Consider the following 24,995-nt stretch of genomic DNA (forward strand, 5'->3'; position numbering starts at 1 on the left):
TTCGTGTGGACATGGACAAATCTGTATTGTAGACTAAAGCAGGGAACCACCTGAATCTTGTTAGAGAAGATGGATGCCGTCATGTGGTTGGTAGTAAGCGTGTCATTCCCATGTTGACCGGGCCATGGGCCTAAGGAGGACGCATTCTAAACTTTCATTGATTCAATTCAAATGTCTTTCACATGCATAAATTATGTCGATCGATGTTATAATTTATGAATGGCACCTCCCCCTTCTTCCTCTCCCACCATAATGTTCTCTATAGTATGCCTACCCTACACCCACCGCAGTCTCGCGTGCGCGCAACACTGTTGCCCCTTGCTATATCCGTGCGCGCACTGCTGTTTTACTACTTCGACCAGCGACCAATGGGAAGCGAGGTTTTGCAGAGAAAGGCACACAAATGTGATTCTAGTAAAAGATACACTGGGTTCTCACAGAATATCTTAACTCACATAGCTCGCCAGGTTTTTCCCCCCAACACCAATCCACCCTTCCCCTCATTTTCTCTCGACTACGGTCCCCACCCCAGATTCCCGTGACATATTTCCAATCCAACATTTAATTGAGCAATTTGGATTCCTCACGTGCAGGGTTGATTTGTAGTTTGAACACGTGGCTCATTCAAAAAAGCCGGAATATCCTAGTTTTTTTTCCCTTCCCCTTCTTCATATTGGTTTTATTCAGAGGCGGGCACGAGCCTTAACGTGTGAATTTATCTGTCTCTTTGCCAAGGGGTTTGGAGGAAGACAAAAAAGTCGTGTGTCCTTTTTCACTCAGTCAGCTATCGTTTTGGAGAAACTGAATAAATAATTAAGATATATATTTTTTTGCGCGATAGAGAAGAGGCGAGTAAGCGCAAACGCGACGAGGTTGCCCGTCAAATATATCTGTGGCTTCAACGACTGGGGGAAGCACGCCACCGCCACTCCGTTGAGTAGTAAGGCGATTTTGGCGACTCCAAACCCGATAGAGCAAATCACGATTTCCTTCTGCGTAAAGATTGTCAATTTCAGCGCAGACCATGAATAAGCTGTACATTGGAAACGTGAGTGAAGAGGCGAGTGCCGAGGACTTGGAAACTATCTTTGAGCAGTGGAAGATTCCGCACAGTGGTCCGTTTCTCATCAAAACTGGTTATGCGTTCGTGGATTGCCCCGATGAAAAGATAGCAATGATGGCCATCGACATTCTTTCAGGTGAGACAATAAAAAAGGCGTTCGAACGGTGCTTTATTGCGGAAATGGCTACGGGTTTACTTTAACCGCTGTAGATGGATGCATGGAGCCCAATAGGGTGGGGGTGTATCCAAGCTTGTCTCCTTGCCTCACGCTTGGCTCCTGACACCGTAGAAGGATAGTCCATGCCTTTAATAAATTCAAAGTGTGAATTTTATATTGTACAAAAACGTTGAAGTAACTTGTTTGAGTGAAGGAAGGAAGAAACGCCTGTCCAAGGTAACGCCATTCATAGCAACGGGGCACACAGGCAGTGGTCGCACATTGCAGGCTTGTGTCTAACATGGATCACTTCGATTAAATGTAACTCTGTATTGTTACTTTTGTTGCCGCCTTTGAGTTTGCACTCTCTTCGTGGACCAACAAAGTCTTAATGGAAGTATGGCCTAACTTGTTAAATTATAGCACACAGTGCATGTGCCCTATGCTGACACACCAGGTGGCTTAATTGTGTATTGGTCAAATGTAGGCCAACGAAATGCAAGACTAATGCAAACGACTTTTTATTTACAATTTAGAAACGACAACAAATGTACGCAATGTGGGACAAACAGTGGCATTTAGCAGGCCACAATCTAGAAATAAAAAATTACGATTTTACGAAATATCCTCGTATTGAGCTCGGGTGTCGGATACTTGTCGTCGATACCATATTTAACCTTTTAGAATAGACATTCACGTTAAGTTCGGTGAAAATAAAGTAATTTCTGTCATTTGAATGGTCACACAATTGTGCTTCCGATTGAAATTAACGTTATTTCGTTCCAGGCCTTTTTGGTCATAAACTACAATTGAGGCCTACTTTTGGCTGCCTATGAGAACAGTTGAAGAGAACTTAACTAATTGTGAACTAAAATTTGCATTTATTCTCCTCACTATAGGTAAAGTTGAACTACATGGAAAACTCATAGAAGTGGAGCACTCGGTCCCTAAACGTCAAAGGTAAATTCTGATTATAAACTCATTTATTGTCCAACTGATCAATTTACGCTATAAGGGGCTGCTGCTGTCCTCAGCCAAATTGTACATTTCTCCATCGACACTTCTGGAAAAATGTTATTTTTGTAACGTTATTTGATTGAAGTGGTCTGATTGTCTCTTGTAGTCAGTGTGTTTGGGGCGTCAGCAGGAAGGGACGGAATGTTTGTTCATTTGGGGCAAGCAGAAATTCATAGGGTGTGTGTAGAGGTCGAATTATACGGGCATGAAGGATCTCATACCGTCAAGCCTATGGCGACCTAAAATATGCGACTTGTTTAAAAAAAAAAATATGTACCTTATTTTAGACACCATTCCATCTGTGGAAGTAGTTAACCTATATAGTGCAAGTCTCCAAGTGTTTAACACTTGCAAACTGTAGGGCTATTTTAAGCAGCAATAGCATTCTGGGCCTGCTTAGGTGTGTGTACATGTATGAATGTGTGTGTTAAGGCGTAGGCCCTCTGAAGTCGTCCATTTGAGAAGGATCTGACCGTGATTCTCCCTTGCTGCCCCATGCTTCTGCTCTCCTCGCTCATTGTGATGGTGCACGAGATGGACTCGGAAAACCCCCGGTCTGCTAAAGACCATGTAGCTCCGTGTAGGCTACAGTCAACAGGATTAAACTATGCTGAGTTATAGCCTTTAGTCTGGGGCGATATTGATCCCCATTTACGTGGAAGGGACAAAAAAATGCAACAATTTGGCGTGGCATGTAGGATACCCGCCACATGAAACATTTAGTCCTTTATGAAACCTTTCTTGGATTTTAATTGCTGTCATTGAAATGAGTAATTATTGAAATCATTTGAGGATTTGGAGGAAGAGGATTTAGAGCCGAAATGCACTTTAATGTGTTGTGCATTTTAATGATTTAAATAATTTGAGCTAAAAGCAGTGGATAAAGGCTACTGTTATGTTTGGCTACTGCTATGTTTGTAAGGAATTAGAAACAAGCATCTGGTCAACTTTTAAAAATGTATATTGAAGTCAAGTTAAACCTAATTATGATTTGTGTAATTGCCGTTACCACCATTTAGGCCTACTAAATCGAATAATCTGTTTTTATTGACATTCTGCACAAAATGGTGTTAACATATTTCAAATATAGAATTATTATAATGGACATATTTATTTGCATGCTTTGAAATGTCCATGCATTGAATTGTCGAGGTTAAGGCCAAAATGAACTTCCGCAGGGCTCCCCCTAAATGCGTTTACTGCTTTTAGCTCCTTCATTAGTGGGATGGAATCATTAACCTTTTTAAAAAGAAAAGCCAAATCACTCTGGTCAATTTGTTGACCTTTCCCCTCCCAAAGTGCTAGATATTTTTTGCTAAATAATTAGTCTTTGACGTGTACAGACACTGGCGATTTGTAGTGGTAGGCCTTTATAGTAGGTAGGCCTTCTAACTGACTTGCCTAGCTAAATAAAAAAATAAAATATATGTAGTGAAGTGTAAGCCTGGTGCTTTTTGGCCTCCACCTACAGAAAAAGGAGAGAAAAAAATATTAAGTCCCCCCCTTTGCCACAGGAAAGGTTATAGGAGCGACTGGGAACAGTATCCTGCCCATCACACACACACTGAGGTGTGCACTGGGGCCCCTCTGCATTCCAGCCCGCTGAGTGTCAGCTGGAGGCTCGGCCAATCACCACAACTTAACCTTTGAACTTGTGGGAAGGGGAAGTGCAAGCAAGAAGGCAGAGGCTCCTGGTGTCCTCCAGTGTTCCAGGGTGGGACTGTAGACATTAAAACCAGTGGATGGTGATAGCGCTGATGTCATCCACTTATTCCTGTGGAAAACTCCCAATGGCACGTGAAGCCGGAACTATTTGAATTTGAAACCCGCCATATTGCTGAATGGCACCCAAAAAATATTTAAGGATTATGGTGAAAGTGGCCTTTACTAGCAAAGGATCGTGGTCAATATAATCATTTTCATCCTGCCTGAGAGTCAACCTTAATGTCGAAGGTAGAGGTATTCAAGTCTTGCTCTACGAGGTCCAGAGCCTGCTGGTTTTCTGTTCTACCTGATAATTAATTGCACCCACTTGGTGTCCCAGATCTAAATCAGTGCTTAATTAGGGAGGGGGTAGTTGAACTACCTTTGAGGTCCAGTGTTGATGAGGGCATGAGCTTCATTGTAACCTGCCGTCCCGTGATTGATCTGTCAGCATGTGGTCATTTATGACTACAAATGTAGTAGTCAGAATGGATCACTATTTAATTAAGTATCTTGATTTATCTCGAACTTTTAAAGGATTCACCACTGGAATGGAACTTGATCCTTATCAACAAAGTTTAGAGCCCTAAACACGTCTCTATAAATTGTTTAGCCGTTCTGGGGATTGTAATTTACATATGCTTTCTAGGGCAAACAAGGGGCCTCATAACTGTTGCGTAAATTTCACACTATTTATGGCCGCCCTTTCTGAAAAGACTGCGCTCGTACAAAAATATCTAAAGATTTACAAACTTGGCGCACGCCATACATACGAATGTTTCCCATTTATAAATCAGAATGTCCTGAAATTCTGCGAACAAACAAGCATTACTACTCCACCTGAAAAATGCCCATTATTCACCTTTTTATGGTGACAACAATAAACCCTATTTTCTACAAACTTTGGAAGTATTGGAATTGGGCCGAGGCAGTTTTCTGAAGGAAATGGCAATGGCGAACTTGATCAAAGGTCTTTGGCGGTTTGATAGCCATGACATTTTCTGCAGTCCAAGGCTACCTGACAGACAACGTTATTGAAAGACAAACTCAATTGCAAATAGCTGTGGACCTGTAAACAGGCGTTTTGTATTTACTTTTTATTTAACCTATACGCTTCACTGCCAACGATGTCTATTTCGTGGTAGCCATACGCACTTCAATGCAGAAGATGAGCTGTTCACCTGTTAAATTCTACTATTTGTTATAAACTATGCTCCCTACCTTTTTCATAGAGAAAAATACTTAAAAATAGCTTGTCTACTGGGGCCCAATTAATTTGTTGTAGGATACCTCGGGAATATGAACCCATCAAGGCCAGAAAGGTGAGGAATTTATTTTGCAAAGGTTATGAAAATATATTATGTTTACAAATAAAATATTGTCTACACACAAAATTTGAAGTGACACACAGTGTTGAGACGTATGGAAGTAGCCTATACTGCCCTACCATGCAAGAAGGCAGTAACTGCTCATAGCATGGAACTGAGAAAAATAGTTTTTATTTACCTTGGTTTTACAGTAACTTTATGCAGTTACTGCTAACATGACCCCAATTTTCTCCAAAACACAATACAATAGAGGCAGGATACTTGTTCACATGATTAAGCATGTAGTCATTTTTGCAACAATAAATAACACATTTCTGACCAAATTAGCAGTTACTGCCTTTTTGTGTGATAGGGCAGTGTAATCGTCCATTCTACTACTAAACTAAGCTCCTGACTAGACAGCATAGATCAAAGTACTTGAAATAGTAGTAAATAAATAAGTGTCCTATTAAACAAAATATCAGAATGGTATTGTAACTTGTTGTAGGCCTATAGGCTACCTGGTGAGTATGAAAACATCACAGAAAAGGTTTTTTAAAAATTCAGCAATTGAATTAACGTTTACTTAACCTTTAATATAACCAGGCAGTTCTGTTAAGAACAAATTCTTATTTACAATGGCTGCCTACCCTGGCCGAACCCTAACCTGGACCAATTTTGCGCCGCCCTATGGGACTCCGAATCACGGCCGCTTGTGTTAACAGCTTGGAATCGTAGTAACGCCTCTAGCACTGAGATACAATGTCTTATACCGCTGTGCCACTCTGGAGCCCTCAATTATCATGGAAATAATATCATTAATATAGCCTAGCAAAATAGATCCCTATCTCTAAATATTTTAGAATGCCAAGATAAACTAAATTGATCTTTCTTCTCACTAACGACAAACAATTGCAAATTGTTATTAACCTGTTATGAACAAACGCGTCCATTTTATCCGCCATTTTATCAAAATACTTGGCTGCTTGCAATGCAATAGTTCCACCACTAGAAACTGTGCACACACGGTCTAAAGTTTGTGGGAAGCTGAGCACAATCTCACTTCAAGTTGTTTTTTAAAACGTAAATGGCAACTTTAGCGTGTTAACTAGAGCACCCATGTTTAGGGTCATATTTTGTACATGCACATGGTTTCTAAATGAGGGCCAAGGGCTTTTGGCACCGCTAGGTTGCTACGCATTAGCCGACCAGCAGAGCTCGTGACTCCACACTCCAGACCAAACACTGGGGGCCTGGGTGGGATCGGCACATCGAGGTGTGCATGTGGCGGGAGGGGTGCATGCAGGTTGTTGGGGTGGGTGGGCTAAGTTTTGGTGCCATTTGCCTTAGTCCTACTCCAACGTGACATTTTCCATAGTCATTGTTGGTCTTTGGCCTACACATTGTAATCGCTGTAGCTTGATCATGAGGGGTTACAGGCGTTAAATGTAATAATGCAATAAGTTAAGGTCGTTTTGGGCCCAGCGGTCAACCACCGACATTTAGGTTGTAGGTGTATTTTGGCTCCTTATAGTTCCTCACTAATTTGCTTATTTCATGTTAACTTTCATGCTCTATTAGCTGTACTAGTCAGTTTGTAGGACACACACAGACCCTATAACATGTTACACTGTGACCTGATTAAAGCTATATTCATTAGTTTGAGAAGAACTCTGAAATAAAATATAACTTCTATCTGTTAAAAAAAATAAAGAATTGCATGATTTGAGGTGTCCCGTGTGTGGTGCATTCAGGCAGGTCAAGGGGCGAGTAGGAAGCTGCTGTGTAAGTGTTGACGAATCAGTGTTATTGAATGTCAGTAATGTAAAATTCCACAACTCGTACCAGTCTGCCTTGTGAAGATGGTTCAACTTTAACCTAGTTTAGTATTAGTCTAGGACCTTTAAAAAAATATTTTTTATACCAGACAACAAATCTGAAGTTGTATTGGCACAGTAACTTACTCACACGTTCTAAAACTGCACATGTAGATAAAATATTAGCAATATTCTCATCAAATGGCTAAGGGCGTAGGTCATTAAATCCTAACCATCGTTATTTAAACCAAAAAAATACACCCATTGCCCTATTAATTTAACCAACAGACAAAAAAATACACCCATTGCCTTATTCATTTAACCAACAGACAAAAAAATATACCCATTGCCTTATTCATTTAACCAACAGACAAAAAAATACACCCATTGCCCTATTCATTTAACCAACAGACAAAAAAATACACCCATTGCCTTATTCATTTAACCAACAGACAAAAAAATACACCCATTGCCCTATTCATTTAACCAACAGACAAAAAAATCGTAAGTCGTAAAAGCAAAGCCCACTTCCATGGTCATTCTAACCCAGTAACTGCGGCTTTGTGAGGAGTAGTAGCTCCCAGCTCTTATTAAAGAATTTGGGGTCAGGAGGTCACTGTGGGGCCCAACCTGCAAAGAAGGGATTTTGGATAGAAGCACGGGGGTGCCCGAAATTCTCTATGGCCACTTGTCCCATCTAGCTAGTGGGACTAAAGGTCCCTCAACTCACTCATGCTTATCATGGAGCAAGAGACACTGTGATAGTGTGGAGTTTTATGCTACAGAACCATTGCATACCATGCTGCAGGGAAGTACAATTTTTAGCTATTTATGCATGCAAATTATCAGATTTAATTTAGAAATATTCCAATTCTAGCTCAAACCAATTTAGCTTTTTTTTTTGCTTTACATTTTTGCTTTTTTTTTTTACTGCAGAATGGACACTTGTTGTGAAGGGGAATGGCCCATGTAAGAGTGCAGGGGAATGGCCCATGTAAGAGTGCAGGGGAATGGCCCATGTAAGAGTGCAGGGGAATGGCCCATGTAAGAGTGCAGGGGAATGGCCCATGTAAGAGTGCAGGGGAATGGCCCATGTAAGAGTGCAGGGGAATGGCCCATGTAAGAGTGCAGGGGAATGGCCCATGTAAGAGTGCAGGGGAATGGCCCATGTAAGAGTGCAGGGGAATGGCCCATGTAAGAGTGCAGGGGAATGGCCCATGTAAGAGTGCAGGGGAATGGCCCATGTAAGAGTGCAGGGGAATGGCCCATGTAAGAGTGCAGGGGAAAGTGAGCAGTTTTTTGAGATCAGTCATTCAGAACGCCTGCATACTGAATAGTCAATGAGTGTGGATGGATGGGCGTTGAGCATAGACCTGGGTGTGTTTTTGTGTGTTTCCTGACATGGATTTATAGTGTAGGTGCCGGTGTTTCTGTTGTATTGTTTGTATGATAAGATGGATGGTGGGGGAGGGGTAGTGACATGGATGATCATGGTAGTGAGAAACGGGGCTGGATGTGGTGAAGTCTGATGTTGCTCGACATGGGATTCCTCCTATGGGTTTTACACACACGCACTGCATCACAACTCAGCCCTCACGGTCCCCACACCCCTCCATGTTTCTGTCAGTGGACTTGTGTCCATGGAAACGTGAGCCCCACCCCTACAGGGCAGAGGGCCCTTGTGTCTGTCCCCCCAAACCACCCCTTTTCCCAAATCAAAGGCTGGGACTAGGGAATGCACCCCCAATACCCCGGCTGACTTTGTCCGTGTGTGTGGAGCTATAGGTTAATCTGGCTTGAAGTGCTTGGTGCATTTGCACATTTTGCACAGCATTCCCACTGCAATGCAGAGCAACGTGCACACGGAGAAAGGGGTCTGTATCAGCCAGGAATGGCACAGTAGACCGGAAAGGGCTGCAATTCCTCTCGGACGCTTAATGGTATTTTTTTTCTACAATTCGCCATTTAGAATATATCTATGTTTATGGTCCAAATAAATTAATACAATTTAATTTGAGGCCCTGTTGATGTGACAATGCTTAAAGTTCCTAAAGATTGAGTGCATGTTAAAGAATGTGTAAATCTTCTTGTGGTACGTGAGGGGGTTGGAAATAAATGAATACTAACGGCAAATGTCATTGAACTTTCCCCTACTAAGTTTTCACTGTGGCCTAGTCCTGCATGCATGGACGCCCACAAACCTTCTAGACTGCAGATGTGGATTTCTGTGCATCACAGTTTTAGTATGCTCCAATGTAAAGCTTGTTTTCTCTCTTCATATAATGAAGTGTGAGCTGGGCTGTGTGGGTGGCGGGCTGAGAAACATCTTTAAGGCTACCAACCAGCCTGTTCGTGGAAATGTTAACATTTGACTCACTCATTGACTTGCACAGCTTAAGACCAGTTGAGTAGGAAAGCATGTTTTCAATTTGAACCAATCATACTTCGATTGTATAGTCTATTAGACTTCTCTACTCTTTTAAACTTAAGTCCGTGAAGAGCAGGAGTGTGATATGACATCCTGAACTTGAGGAACAAATAATACAGATGAAGAATTGAGGCCTGCTCATTGCTGCTCTGCAACACTTTAGTCCTGACCCACAAAATACAACGTCTCCAATGTATTTTTTGTCAGATGTCAGAAGGTCTTTTGACATTTCATGGTAAACACACCCAAGTCATAATTTCCTGGTCAAAACTGTACTTTTAGCCATGATATGGATTTTATTTATTTTTGGTCCTAGTGGAAGTTGTTGGTTTTGGTGTCGTTTGTCTTGACTAGATGTCAGTGGGAGAAGTTTACAGTAAGATTGTAGGGGTTTGGTTTTGGTTAGGAGTGTTGGATAGATGTGTGTTGTGGGTGGGTGTACGGTCTGTGTAGAACTGAGTAGGGGTCACAGTCTGCCCTGGAACTCCCAGCTGCATGTACATTGTGTTCCTTTAGTGTGGGAACAGGTGGTGGACTAGAGCAGACTTTAGAGCAACTCAGTGGTTGAAATGATCACCTTTTTATGAAACTTGTCACAATTACACCAAATTACATTGTACATTTTTGTAATTTAGTAGATGCTCTTATCCAGAGCGACTTAGTAGTGAGTCCATACATTTTTCATACTACTTTCCAATACTGGTCCCCCATGAGAATCGAAACCCACAACCCTGGCATTGCAAGCGCCATGCTGTACCACCTGAACTGTTTAAATCCAGACTCGTTACAATTCACTACTCCAACCAAACATCTGTATGACCTCTAAAGTATTTGTCCTTGGTATTCACAATGTTTCCATCGAAACCAAACGTTTTCAAAATGTGGTTTGGGGTTTGAAATGCAGGACATTCTGAATACTAACAGTAATTGGTAGGATAGTCTGTTCTGCGCCACTGTGCTCCTGTTGACTGTGATGTGAGCGCTCCTTCGTTCTGAATCCCCATCTGTTCTCTCTGCTTTGACACAGTTAGTGGAGGTTCCCTCTTTCCTGGGCTTGGCATCCCTCCCTTTTCTGCGCTCACTCTCCTCCTCTGCCTTTCTCCTTTTTGCTCCTCTCTCCTCCATACCCCTCCCCTCCTTTCTTCCTATCTCTCTTCCTCCCTCCTTACCTGTCCTCCCTCCATCTCCTTGTCATGCTCTCCTCCCCCTACCTCTCCTCCCTCCATCTCCTTGCCATGCTCTCCCCTCTCCTCCCTCCCTCTCTCCCACCCGATGCTTCTCATTATCAGCTGGTTTGAACAGTTTCTCCACACGATCAAGCTACCAGTCCAACAATGTAACAGCCTCTCTCTCCCTCCCTTCCGCTCTCCATCCATTCCTCCCTCTGGTGCACACCCGCTGGGCTTGGGGGGGGTATTAAAACATTAGTCATGTCCACAGCTTGTGCACCTCTCCCAGCATTCTGTGCTCTGTATGAGGGAAGGAGGCACCTACTAACGTTCTGTTTTATTACTTTATTTTTTTTGAACCGGTCAATTTGTCCTTTAGCCCAACGAACCCTTAATGCTGACTTTTGGATCCACTCATTTATTCCCTCTTCCCTTCTCTACCCCTCTCTTTCCTTTTAGGAGCTGTAAGCTGCAGATCAGGAACATCCCGCCTCATCTGCAGTGGGAGGTAAGTGTTAATTGGTCCATTGGTAAAGCTTTGGATCTAACGAGCTATACTCGGTCCCGTTCAATGGGAACTAACGTTAAAAAAATATTTTGAAGCAGGATGTGAATGTAAGCCTTTTTATTGGGTGTTAATGAGTCCGCTGACGAGGTTCTTTGCCATCTTTGCGTTCCATTTTGGTTTTGGATCCACTCATTAGTTCTTTAGAACAGAGGCTAGTCTTGCAGGTCGCCATTTTCTTCTGGCTGTTTCATTATGGTACTTTTATATTTAGGCTCACGCACCAAAGGGCACCCTATTCCGTATGTAGGTCCCATAGGGTCACTATGAAAGGAATAGGTTGTGTTTTGGTACTTAATTTACTTTTTTAGTACAGGTAGTAATTTAGCAGTTGATTTTGTAAGAATATTTCATCCAGAAAAACTTGATATGGAGGTGAGTACCAGCATACAGCAAGCATAGGACAGTCTTTTTCAAGCTTTTGTTGGTGGTAATGACAGTATTATAATTCAAATGTGCCTACATTACCTCATCTATTTCATTGCTGCAGACTTGTTGGTTGTTGTGCTCATGCCGTGTGTGTGTGTGTGTGTGATCAATGGAGCTGTGATAGTCTGTGTAACAGTGGAGGATTACCTTTTAGGTGAGTGACCTACTAATGAACTGCAGGTGTACAGTAAGGTGCGTTGTGCAACAAGAGTGTGACACGCATGACGTGTGTGCGCATCCCCGGCCTGTGAGATCACACCTTGCTCATGCAGACATGGTCAGATCTCTTGTTATTTCTACACACCACCTACTGCCATTCATTCTCAATTTATCAATTGGATATTGTCCTGCAGTACTGCCTACAGAAAGGAATTTATACCAGTGGTCGTTTGTCTCAAGAATCAGACTCATTCTTAGTAGGCCTGGGAGATGTACCTTATACCAGTTGTCGTTTGTCTCAAGAATCAGACTCATTCTTAGTAGGCCTGGGAGATGTACCTTATACCAGTGGTCGTTTGTCTCAAGAATCAGACTCATTCTTAGTAGGCCTGGGAGATGTACCTTATACCAGTGGTCGTTTGTCTCAAGAATCAGACTCATTCTTAGTAGGCCTGGGAGATGTACCTTATACCAGTGGTCGTTTGTCTCAAGAATCAGACTCATTCTTAGTAGGCCTGGGAGATGTACCTTATACCAGTGGTCGTTTGTCTCAAGAATCAGACTCATTCTTAGTAGGCCTGGGAGATATACCTTATACCAGTGGTCGTTTGTCTCAAGAATCAGACTTATTCTTAGTAGGCCTGGGAGATATACCTTATACCAGTGGTCGTTTGTCTCAAGAATCAGACTTATTCTTAGTAGGCCTGGGAGATATACCTTATACCAGTGGTCGTTTGTCTCAAGAATCAGACTTATTCTTAGTAGGCCTGGGAGATATACCTTATACCAGTGGTCGTTTGTCTCAAGAATCAGACTTATTCTCATTAGGCCTGGGAGATGTACCTTATACCAGTGGTCGTTTGTCTCAAGAATCAGACTTATTCTCAGTAGTCCTGGGAGATGTACCTTATACCAGTGGTCGTTTGTCTCAAGAATCAGACTTATTCTCAGTAGGCCTGGGAGATGTACCTTATACCAGTGGTCGTTTGTCTCAAGAATCAGACTTATTCTCAGTAGGCCTGGGAGATGTACCTTATACCAGTGGTCGTTTGTCTCAAGAATCACACTCATTCTCAGTAGTATTACCAGTTACTGACGGTCTGATTTTGTACCCCTGCAGCAGGGTTGGGTGCTATGCCACCGCTTAGAACTATAAGTTAAGCAGAACTATAAGAAATGTAACGTGTCAAATGATATCCAGCGCTAGGCTCCAGCTATGCATTTGGTTTGCTAACTTGCTATCTAAGTGCCTAGATGTCAATCTCAAGCTTCCTTCTTGTTTACAGCGGAGACATTCAAACCCCTCCTGGATCAAGCTTCCTGGTGTCTAAATTGTTTGTGCACCAAAAAAGGTTTATATAATTTTTTTTTTATGGTGCCCGTGGTGTGCACTTCTGGTAATACTGTTTATCCCAATATGGTACAGAAACGGTATGAACATTTAACGCTCAACCCTAAGTCATCTTCGGTATTGCCCACAGGTTGCTCATTTAGTTCCACTTGTCTAAGATAATCCTGGATCATTTCTGCTCGCTGTCTAAAGAGAATGGACTGGGTCTGTATCACAGGAAACATCTACTTTAGAAAAGGGTGTTTCAGGTCTCATTTTGACCGAATAGAAACGAGTTAATGGACAACGTTCTCTTCCATTCTAAACTCGTAGTGCATGGGCCAAAGTGTGACTGATTTCAGCCTCTCCACCTTTGACGTAGCTGTTCTAAATTGACAAAAAGCATTTTGCACTGGTTGGCTTGTCTTGTGCTGTGTAAATGGGTGGTAGTCTATAGCATGTTAGTTAGCTGATGGTTATTTGACCGGGATGGGGGTTGGAATGGGGGAGGGAGGGACTGAACACAGAACTGTCTTTGACATAAAGGAGACCTTGTATCTTATCAGGGAGATAACATGGTGCCTCAGTACACAGCCATGCAGGCAAAGAGCTGGCTTGTTCACTAGGATAGCTCGTGGTTGGCGGGTGGGCCTGCTCTGTGTTGCCTCCATGTGCTATGGACAGACACTCTCACAGAATGTGTAGCATTACTCCTGTCCCACCCCACCCCTCCCCCAACCCAACCACCGCTTCCTGCAGGAATGCACTCCACCCTTTCCTGAATGGCCTGGATTCTCATTGGCTGAGCCCTGGAGACGGGCAGACGTGGAAGCCAGTGAATATGCAGGTGCTCTTCACCACAGGGAATGTAGGATCAGTGCTGGAACAGCCAATGGGACGTCTTTGAGATAGTTCAGGGGCGGGAGGGAAGGGGATTGGTGGTTTGGAAGAAAGGGGGCTGGGAGCGACTCTGGTTGGTCAGAAAGGGGGGTTGTGAGTGCTCGGGTGAAGCTTTCAGTAAGCCTGGGCATGATTGGAGGTCCTCTCCCTGTAGGCTGTGTTTGGACTCCTGTCCCTCGCTCTCTCCCACCTTCTCATCCATGACTACACTTGAAGAGGAACATTAGATTTAGCTAGTTGAAGTTTTCCAGATTGGTTTGGCTCTGACAGATTTTTGGTGTCTTTCTCTATGGACTCACAAGTGGATAAAGATCAGTTCGGCTTGATAATGTGGAGAAATTAAAGATCACGAATTTAGAAAGATCTCTCTCCTGCTTGACTCGTACAGCCTGGTTGATAGGTGGTGTTGAAGGGCCAGTTGGATCACAGGGCTGATGACAACCTTCTTGCCTTTGTGCTGTTCGTGCCCAATGTTTGTACCATGTTCTGTGATGCTATGGTGTGTTGATACCATGCTATGTTGTCTTAGGTATCCCTGGGGGTGTGTGTGTGTGCGCGCGCGCTCATATTTGTATTTTTAATCTCAGCCCCCTTCCTGCAGGAGGCTGTCATTGTAAAGAAGAGTTTGCTCTTAACTAACTTGCCTAGTTAAATAAGAAGGGACATCTAGCTAGATGTACTCGGGCTTATTTGAAATTAGTGAGCTTCAGCATCACATTCCAGCTCAAGCTTCATCCATGTTACGATGGTAGATATTGGTTGTGTACCCGTTGCTTCCTGGAGCCTGCTCCATCTGGGCTTGTAACTGCGTGTTCACGTCGCACATGGCTAGTCGACCGTCAAACTCGGCAATGAGATTATGTTGAAACATCAACCCATGGTCTGTGCCACAACTTAATTTTTTCCGAAATCTAAATGAAAAGTTTACCTGCAGATTCAGCAGGATATGTGAAATGGGTTATTAGAAGGGCAGTGTTCCTTATGCATATCTTTCTTTGGTGTGCTTGTCAGAACAAATTACATTTTTTGGTGTTGAGCTGTTATCAATGCACAAGTCCCTTTTTTGCTGAAGTTTTACTGCACGTTTTAGTTTCAAATGTGTATGTATTTGAACATTCCTATTTTAGCTCATTTTAATTAATAAAATACTTAATGAATAAAATATTTAATCAGTCATCTTCCTCATTTGGTCCGGAGAATGAAGGAATTTGATTGGTCTTCAACTCACTTCTCAAACACTTCATTCAGGGATAACTGGAGTCTAAACCTGAGTTGGCTTACCACGGAGCAGGTTAGTTCTGGAGGATTCGTTGCCATAGAAATGTACTTGGCTAAAAGGTGAGCCACATTGGTGGTACCGATTTATCCTGAGTTAAACTCAATTACCTCGCTAATTCCTCAAACCAGATTCGTAGTATAGGGCTCTGCTGTTATCCACATGCACATGGATTTTGGACTGTACATATGTAGTTGTGGTGGAGTAGGGGGTCCGAGGGCACAGTTTGTGAATGTATTGTTTTTAAGTGTATAAACAGCCTTTAATTTTGCTGGACCCCAGGGAGCGTACTGGGGATCCATAGAAAATACAAAATATTGATGAATGTGTGGCTTAACTGTAAATGTTTATCGTGATTGGCCCATGGGCTTGTCATTGGGATGTGGCTGTAGTATGTTGCCCGTCGACCCTTCGGTCAGTTTTGCATTTCCCCCACTAATAGTTAAATGTAGAATTGGGGGAGGTAAATGTGTACCTAAGGGAAACGTATCCCCAGGGCATGTGTTCCTGATCACCTGCTGGGTGTTTATGAACGTTGGCATTAACCTGTATGATCTTACAGAATTTAACTAAAATTGCTCTGCTGTTTCCTGTTTTGCACTGAACTGTGCCCCCCCTGCGATAGACTAACGTCCTGTCCAGGGTCCTGCCCTGTCCACTGATGCATCAAGCAGCCTCACGCTACAGAAACAGGAGATGGATGGGCCGTTCTCTCACACAAGGCTTACTTACTAAAACTGTACTCACTAGAAAGCCAGTTTGAGTCCCCATGAGTGTGAAAAAGACATTGGTATCTAACTGGAACTCTGGTCTGGTTCAAGTCACATTCTCTCCCCTGTGGTTCTGACTCAGGTTCTGGATGGCATGTTGGCTCAGTACGGCACAGTGGAGAACTGCGAGCAAGGTACACACACACACACACACACACACACACACACACACACACACACACCATAGCTTTTCTGTATCTGCTGTTTCTAGTAGGTTTTTGTTAGTCTGTGACTGTTCAGTTGAAGTGCATGTTTAGTGTATAAACCTGTATTGCCCTGTGGGTTTTAAGTCTGTTCTCCCTCCCTCCACAGTAAATACAGACACAGACACTGCAGTGGTCAACGTTCGATACGGTGCCAAGGACCAGGCCAGACAGTAAGCACACACCTTTTCTTAGTTAAGACTGCTCTTGTAGAATGCAGAGACTTGTTTAGGTGGTTTGCACTTTTCCCAGCACTGCATTTGAATTGATCCCCTTTGATTTGTTAGTGCAGCGCATTCCTCGTCACCCTCCAAAGCAGTCCATTCTAAGTGGCTGCTATAGGAGTAACATGCTGGCTGAGAAAAGCTAGCTCACTGCTGCCCTCTGGTGTGTGTGGCGCCCTGACCATTCCTGATAAAGTGGGCGTGGACGGTGTATGAAAATGAATGGGAACATTTAGTGCAGTTCACAGAACAGTCAGTCCTGGCCTTGAAGAGCAACAGGGGTTTGTTCCACCCCTGCACTAATACACATGATTCTTCTAATGCTTTTATCATCCAGATCTTGTTTCAGTAGTGAGAAAATAAAATTATCAGTTGACCTTGGAACACATCTGACCTTTGCATCAGTAGCCTATCTAGGGGGGGCAAGCAAGTTCCTCCTCTTGTGACTGACAGCTTTATATTATTAGTGCTGTGACAGTAGCTATGTTTATGTTAACTTGGAAACTGGATCCGGACTTCCTGACGGGCCTCCTCCGGGTGGTAAGGGTAGGCAACAACACATCTAACACTCCGTTCCTCAGCACGGGAGCCCCTCAGGGGAACGTGCTTAGTCCCTTCCTGTACTCAAATCAAATTTCAAATCAAATTTATTTATATAGCCCTTCGTACATCAGCTGATATCTCAAAGTGCTGTACAGAAACCCAGCCTAAAACCCCAAACAGCAAACAATGCAGGTGTAAAAGCACGTGTAAGGTGTAAAAGCAGGTGTAAAAGCACTGTTCACCCACGCCTGCATGGCCAAACACAACTCTTAACAAATAAAGTTTGCTGACAACACAATGGTGGTAGGCCTGATCAACTATAGGGAGGAGGTCAGACACCTCTCTCTCAACTTGAGCAAGAAAAAGGAGATGCTCGTGGACTACAGGAAAAGGGGGGGCCCGAATACGCCCCCATTCTCATCAACAGGGCTATAATGGAGCGGGTCGAGTGTTTGATGTTCCTTGGTGTCCACATCACCCACAAGCTAACATGGTCCCAAGACAGCTGTGAAGAGGGCACGACAACACCTTTTCCCACTCAGGAGACTGAAAAGATTTGGCATGGGTCCCCAGATCCTTTAAAGGTTCTACAGCTGCACCATCGAGAGCATCCTGACCAGTTTCATCACTGGCAACTGCTTTGCATCTGAGAAGATGCTAGAGGGTAGTGCGTACAGCACAGTACATCACGGGGGCCAAGTTTCTTGCCATACAGTAACTATATACAAAGCGGGGGGCTCAATGTAAATAGTCCGGGGGCCATTTGAATAATTGTTCAGCAATCTTATGGCTTGGGTATAGAAGCTGTTAAGGAGTGTTTTGGTCCTAGACTTGGCGCTCAGATTTTTTTAATATTTTACCTTTATTTAACCAGGCAAGTCAGTTAAGTACACATTCTTATTTTCAATGACTGCCTGGGAACAGTGGGTTAACTGCCTGTTCAGGGGCAGAACGACAGAGTTGTACCTTGTCAGCTCGGGGGTTTGAACTCGCAACCTTCCGGTTACTAGTCCAACGCTCTAACCACTATGCCGCCCCAATATACCACAGATGGACTCTAATAACGCATGCCATGCGGTAGCAGAGAGAACAGTTAACCTACTATTCCCCCTTTCAAAATATTCAGACATCCCTAGACTTTATTCACATTTTGCGGAAAATGGATTCAATTGTTCCCCCATCAATCTACACACAATACCCCATAATGACTAAGTAGAAACAGGTTTTTAGAAATGTTAGCAAATGTATAAAAACTGAAATATTACATTTACTTCAGTATTCATATCCTTTACTCAGTAATTTGTTGAATTTGTTTGGCAGGGATTACAGCCTGGAGTATGATGCTACGAGCTTGGCATACCTGTGTTTGGGGAAGTTTCTCCCATTCTTCTCTATAGATCCTCTCAAGCTCTGTCAGGTTGGATGGGGAGAATCGCTGTACAGCTATTTTCAGGTATCTACAGAACTGTTCTTTCGCGTTCAAGTACAAGCTCTGGCTGGGCCACTCAAGGACATTCATAGACCTGTCCCGAAGCCACTCCTGTGTTGTCTATGTGCTTATGGTCATTGTCCTGTTGGAAGGTGAACCCTCACCCAAGTCTGATGTACTGAGTGCTCTGGAGAAGGTTTTCATCAAGGACCTCTCTGTACTTTCCCTCAATCCTTACTAGTCTCCCAGTCCCTGATGCTGAAAAACATCCCGACATCATGATGCTGCCACCATGCGTCAACGTAGGGATGGTGCCAGGTTTCCTCCAGATGTGATGCTTGGCATTCGGGTCAAACAGTTTAATATTGGTTTCATCAGACCAGAGAAACTTGTTTCTCATGGTCAGTCTTTAGGTGCCTTTTGGCAAACTCCAAGCAGGCTATCATGTGCCTTTTACTTAGGACTGGCTTCCACCTGGCCACTCTACCATAAAGGCCTGATTGGTGGAGTGCTGCAGAGATGGGAGAACCTTCCAGAAGAAAAACCATCTCCACAGAGGAACTCTGGAGCTCTGTCAGAGTAACCATCAGGTTCTTGGTCACCACCCTGACCAAGTCCCTTCTCCCCCGATTGCTTAGTTTAGCCTGCTGGCCAGCTCTAAGACGAGGTCTTGGTGGTTTCAAACTTCTTCCATTTAAGGCTCCCGAGTGGCGTCACTATAGACCTAGTTCGATTCCAGTTCGAAATGTGTCGTTCTGCCCATGAACAAGGCAGTTAACCTACTGTTCCTAGGCCATCCTTGAAAATAAGAATTAACTTAACTGACTTCCCTAGTTAAATAAAGGTACATTTAAATTGTAAATAAGAATTAACTGACTTCCCTAGTTAAATAAAGGTACATTTAAATTGTAAATAAGAATTAACTGACTTCCCTAGTTAAATAAAGGTACATTTAAATTGTAAATAAGAATTAACTGACTTCCCTAGTTAAATAAAGGTACATTTAAATTGTAAATAAGAATTTGTTCTTTAACTGACTTGCCTAGTTAAATGAAAAAGAATGGAGGCCACTGTGTTCTTGGGATCCTTCAATATTGCAGTAATTTATTTTGGTACCCTTCCCCAGATCTGTGCCTTGACACAATCTTGTCTCGGAGATCCACGGACAATTACATCGACCTCATGGCTTGGTTTTCACTCTGACATGCACTGTCAACTGTGGGACCTTATATAGACAGGCGTGTGCCTTTCCAAATCATGTCCAATCAATTGAATATACCACAGATGGACTCTAATCGTTGTAGAAACATCTCAAGGATGATCAATGTAAACAGGATGCACCTGAGCTCAATTTCAATTCTCATAGCAGAGGGTCTGAATACTTATGTAAAGGTATTTCTGTTTTTTTTTAAACAATTTGCCAACATTTCTAAACTCATTTTCACTGTCATTATGGAGTATTGTATGTAGATTGAGAAACACTTTAATCAATTTTAAAATAAGGCTGTAGCAAAATGTGAATAAAGTCAATGTCTGAATACTTTCCGAATGCACTGTACATAGCCCTGTTATTTTTATTTTATTTGCAATTTATGAAATCATTTACTTTTATTTAGTAAATATTTTCTTAACTCTATTTCTAGAACTGCTTTGTTGGTTGTAAGTAAGCATTTCATGGTAAGTTTGTATTCGGTGCATGTACAGTGGGGCAAAAAAGTATTTGGTCAGCCACCAATTGTGCAAGTTCTCCCACTTAAGATGAGAGGCCTGTAATTTATCATAGGTACACTTCAACTATGACAGACAAAATGGAGAAAGAAAATCACATTGTAGGATTTTTAATGAATTTGCAAATTATGGTGGAAAATAAGTATTTGGTCACCTACAAGCAAGATTTCTGGCTCTCACAGACCTGTAACTTCTTCTTTAAGAGGCTCCTGTGTCCTCCACTTGTTACCTGTATTAATGGCACCTGTTTGAACTTATCAGTATAAAAGACACCTGTCCACAACCTCAAACAGTCACACTCCAAACTCCACTATGGCCAAGACCAAAGAGCTGTCAAAGGACACCAGAATCAAAATTGTAGACGTGCACCAGGCTGGGAAGACTGAATCTGCAATAGGTAAGCAGCTTGGTTTGAAGAAATCAACTGTGGGATCAATTATTAGGAAATGGAAGACATATAAGACCACTGATAATCTCCCTCGATCTGGGGCTCCACGCAAGATCTCACCAAAATGCGAGAACCACACGGGGGGACCTAGTGAATGACCTGCAGAGAGCTGGGACCAAAAGTAACCAAGCCTACCATCAGTAACACACTACGCCGCCAGGAACTCAAATCCTGCAGTGCCAGACGTGTCCCCCTGCTTAAGCCAGTACATCTCCAGGCCCGTCTGAAGTTTGCTAGAGAGCATTTGGATGATCCAGAAGAAGATTGGGAGAACGTCATATGGTCAGATTAAACCAAAATAGAACTTTTTGGTAAGAACTCAACTCGTCGTGTTTGGAGGACAATGAATGCTCAGTTGCATCCAAAGAACACCATACCTACTGTGAAGCATGGGGGTGGAAACATCATGCTTTGGGGCTGTTTTTCTGCAAAGGGACCAGGACGACTGATCCGTGTAAAGGAAATAATGAATGGGGCCATGCATCGTGAGATTTTGAGTGAAAACCTCCCATCAGCAAGGGCATTGAAGATTAAACGTGGCTGGGTCTTTCAGCATGACAATGATCCCAAACACACCGCCCGGGCAATGAAGAAGTGGCTTCGTAAGAAGCATTTCAAGGTCCTGGAGTGGCCTAGCCAGTCTCCAGATCTCAACCCCATAAATCTTTGGAGGGAGTTGAAAGTCGTATTTCCAAGCAACAGCCCCAAAACATCACTGCTCTAGAGGAGATATGCATGGAAGAATGGGCCAAAATACCAGCAACAGTCTGTGAAAACCTTGTGAAGACTTACAGAAAACGTTTGACCTCTGTCATTGCCAACAAAGGGTATATAACAAAATATTGAGAAACTTTGGTTATTGACCAAATACTTATTTTCCACCATAATTTGCAAATAAATTCATTAGAAATCCTACAATGTGATTTTCTTGTTTTTTCTTTTATTTTGTCTGTCATAGTTGAAGTATACATATGATAAATTACAGGCCTCAACTTTTTAAGTGGGAGAACTTGCACAATTGGTGGCTGACTAAATACTTGTTTTACCCCACTGTATATGTGGCGCATGTGACATAACATTTGTGTGGCTGGCCGGGCGCCTGCAGGCTGACTTCGGTCGTCAGTTGAATGGTGTTTCCTCTGACACATTGGTACGGCTGGCTTCCGGGTTAAGTGGGCGGGTGTTAAGCTGTGCGGTTTGGCGGGTCATGTATCGAAGGAGTTGCAGTGATGAGACAAGATCCTAATTGGATATGGCGTTAAGGGGGGTAAAAAAACAATGTATTTCTGCCTAATAAGACATTGTTAACTTCCCGTCTGGTTATTTAGCCTACAGCTAACATATAGGATATGGATTCCATACAGAGAAATGATTTGGTTGCAGATGCAACTGGGGCCATAACATGTCCCCCCCTATGATAGGGCAATTTTATTTGAACAGCACAGTTTTCATCATTTGTTACAATAATAAACATTCAACAAAATAAGAATTAAACTCCATCGAATGGGTAAAAATTCTCTATTAGAAATGTATTCTATATCTGAAGTTTCCATGACACGTTTGATTTTTTTTGACACATTGCTTTTCTCAAATAAACCTGCATCAATGGAAACCTGCCTAGTGACTGACGGCTTTTTCTCTGTGGTTGCCAGGGCGATGGAAAAGCTGAATGGCTTCCTGATGGAGAACTTTGCCCTGAAGGTGTCGTACATCCCTGACGAGACGGCGGCTGCTGTCGCCCCGACCCTGGGAGGGGGTAAGAGGGGCTTTGTCCCCCGTGGCCCTCTGCGATCGGGTTCCCCAGGCCTGGGGGCACGCCCCAAACTGCAGTCGGACGTCCCTTTGCGCATACTCGTCCCCACACAGTTCGTAGGAGCCATCATCGGCAAGGAAGGAGCCACAATTCGCAATGTCACAAAACAGACACACTCAAAGTAGGACTGCTTCCCTGATCATGTACACATTCATGTACACATTCATGTACACAACATTCTAATTGGGTGCATTCAGCAGGATGCAATGTTTTGCATGTACAACAAACACCCCTCTCTTACATGTAGAATAAGGAATCATATTAGCTCTTAATGACATTTCTATCTGCTATTTTTGGCTACTGAACATGGCTTTGATTTATATCCATAAATATCATTTTATGAGGCTTGGCAATACAAAGCTCACTCCCACAGAATAAATTACTCACTGAGAATGTTAATTTTGGCTCCAACTACCTATTGATGTGAACCTCTCAAGGCATCTCAAGTTGAAAATGATGGACGTTGACTTTTTCAACCATCTCTAGTGATTCTGTGAGACTGAGCCAGTACGGAGGGTGGACACAGGTATTGAACGACTGTCTCCGGTTGGGAGTAGTACGGGACCAGCCGGTAGTGTAATCGCTATAATACAGACTGTTTAGAGGGTAACACAAACGACTCTTCCCTTCTAAATCAGTCTCTCTCTCGTCCCTCTATAGGATCGACATCCACAGAAAGGAGAATGCGGGAGCAGCAGAGAAGCCCATCACGGTCCACTCCACCCCAGAGGGCTGCTCCAATGCCTGCAGGACCATCATGGAGATCATGCAGAAGGAGGCCCTCGACACCAAGTTGTGAGTTCAGCTGGAGAACGCATACATACACACGCACATAACTAGCAGGCCTCCAAAACCATGTTGAGTTCAACTGCCCATGCCTAGTCAGTCATGTTAGGATACCAAACTTCTATTCTTAATTATTATTCTAACTTGACCCATTGAGCCGTCTTCTCTCTTGTCTCGGTGTCTCCTTTATCCACAGTACTGAGGAGATTCCATTGAAGATTCTGGCTCACAACAACTTTGTGGGCCGACTAATCGGGAAGGAAGGACGGAACCTAAAAAAGATTGAAGTGGACACAGAGACCAAGATCACCATCTCCCCGTAAGAAGACCAACATCCCCATACAATCACCCATAAACTCAAATACACAAGCCACAGTTTTCAAACCAAGATTTCTGGGAATGCATTGCGAAGCAGACTGTTTCTGGAGTTCTTAATCTATAGGTTCTTTGCACATACCATCAGAATGACTACTGCAGACAAGATGAGTGTGTCATGACAAGGGTTGCACATTTTGGGCAATATTCAGAGGAAACTTTTGGATTTAATGGTATTATGTGGGAATTAATGTGAGTGTGAATTAATACCATTTAAATGTAGATGTTTTTTGCATTGGATATATTTACCATATCGTATGGAGACAAGCATAAACCTTTTACCTTATCATAAGTAGACATCATTGCAAATGATTAAACCATTCCAATAGAAAGATAGGAATCATTTAGTTACGATTTTAACTTTTAATTAAATGAGTTGACACTTCACATGGGATGATTTCACTGAACAACAAAAGGGGAATATTGAATGATCCGTCACATCTCCCAAAAAGGTTTTCAACATAGATCTGTAAAACTATAGTCTAGAAACTAAAGCCGTGGTTGTCTTCCTCTCAGGCTTCCATGTCTTCTCCCTGGACCTCCTCAATGTCCACCTCTTGGATATCAGACTGAGGCCTCATCTTCACTGTCACTTTCCAACCTTGTTGAGAATGGCTCGTTCTCAGGCTCAAAAAGCCTAAATTTTCCGGCTTGCCACCAATTTTTCAACCTTTGTATTGGTCAGCCTGTTGCGTGCTTTGGTGTGTGTGTTCCCAAACAAGGACCAGTTGCGCTCTGAGGTGGATGATGGTGGGATTTGGAGGATGATGGAGGCAACAGGGGGAAAGAACCTTGGATCCACAAAGTCCCTTCCACCAGGTGGCTGATGAGATATGTTGGCACAACTGCCACATTGCATCTCCATCCCAAAGCGCTTGGAAGTGTACTTTTCCAGACTGCCAAGAACCTTGCCCTCATCCAGGCCAAGGTGGTGAGACACGGTAGTGACGACACCATAGGCCTTGTTGATCTCTGCACCAGACAGGATGCTCTTGCCAGCATACGTGGGGTCCAACATGTACGCTGCGGTGTGTATGGGCTTCAGGCATGATTCTTCACTCTTTTTGATGCATTTCAGAACTGCAGTTTCTTCTGCTTGGAGCAACAGTGAAGTGGGCAGGGCAGTACGGATATCTTCTCACTTCTACAAGCAGAGTCTGAACATCAGACAGGATGGCATTGTCTCCATCAATCTGTGCAATGGCTACTGCTATAGGTTTCAGGATGTTTACCACTCTCTTGCAAAATTCATTATCCAGGAGGATCCTCTTGATGGGGGCTGTCCATCTCAGCAGACTGATATAGCCATTTTCTTGGAGAGACTCATTCCCCTCCAGGAGACTGTCAAACATAAC

At 43.1% G+C, this 24,995-nt stretch overlaps 1 protein-coding gene across 3 annotated transcripts in view; it reads left to right on the forward strand.

Moving 5' to 3' along the window:
* The first annotated feature begins 449 nt into the window (after window positions 1-449).
* LOC118397949 (insulin-like growth factor 2 mRNA-binding protein 3) overlaps window positions 450-24,995 on the forward strand; it is a 39,592-nt gene continuing 15,046 nt past the window's right edge. Inside the window, exons 1-8 of one of the 3 annotated variants that reach the window (XM_035792810.2) lie at window positions 450-1,199; window positions 2,120-2,180; window positions 11,122-11,170; window positions 16,174-16,225; window positions 16,404-16,467; window positions 22,319-22,600; window positions 23,140-23,274; window positions 23,462-23,584. In XM_035792810.2, the coding sequence (XP_035648703.1) occupies window positions 1,025-1,199; window positions 2,120-2,180; window positions 11,122-11,170; window positions 16,174-16,225; window positions 16,404-16,467; window positions 22,319-22,600; window positions 23,140-23,274; window positions 23,462-23,584 (941 nt within the window). In that variant the 5' untranslated portion in view covers window positions 450-1,024. Of the gene's footprint in view, window positions 1,200-1,320; window positions 1,458-2,119; window positions 2,181-11,121; window positions 11,171-16,173; window positions 16,226-16,403; window positions 16,468-22,318; window positions 22,601-23,139; window positions 23,275-23,461; window positions 23,585-24,995 lie in introns of those variants that run through there. The other 2 variants (XM_035792811.2, XM_035792812.2) reach the window with 2 other exon arrangements.

This window comes from Oncorhynchus keta, chromosome 19 (assembly GCF_023373465.1).
Source record: "Oncorhynchus keta strain PuntledgeMale-10-30-2019 chromosome 19, Oket_V2, whole genome shotgun sequence".
NCBI classification, from domain to species: Eukaryota; Metazoa; Chordata; class Actinopteri; order Salmoniformes; family Salmonidae; genus Oncorhynchus; species Oncorhynchus keta.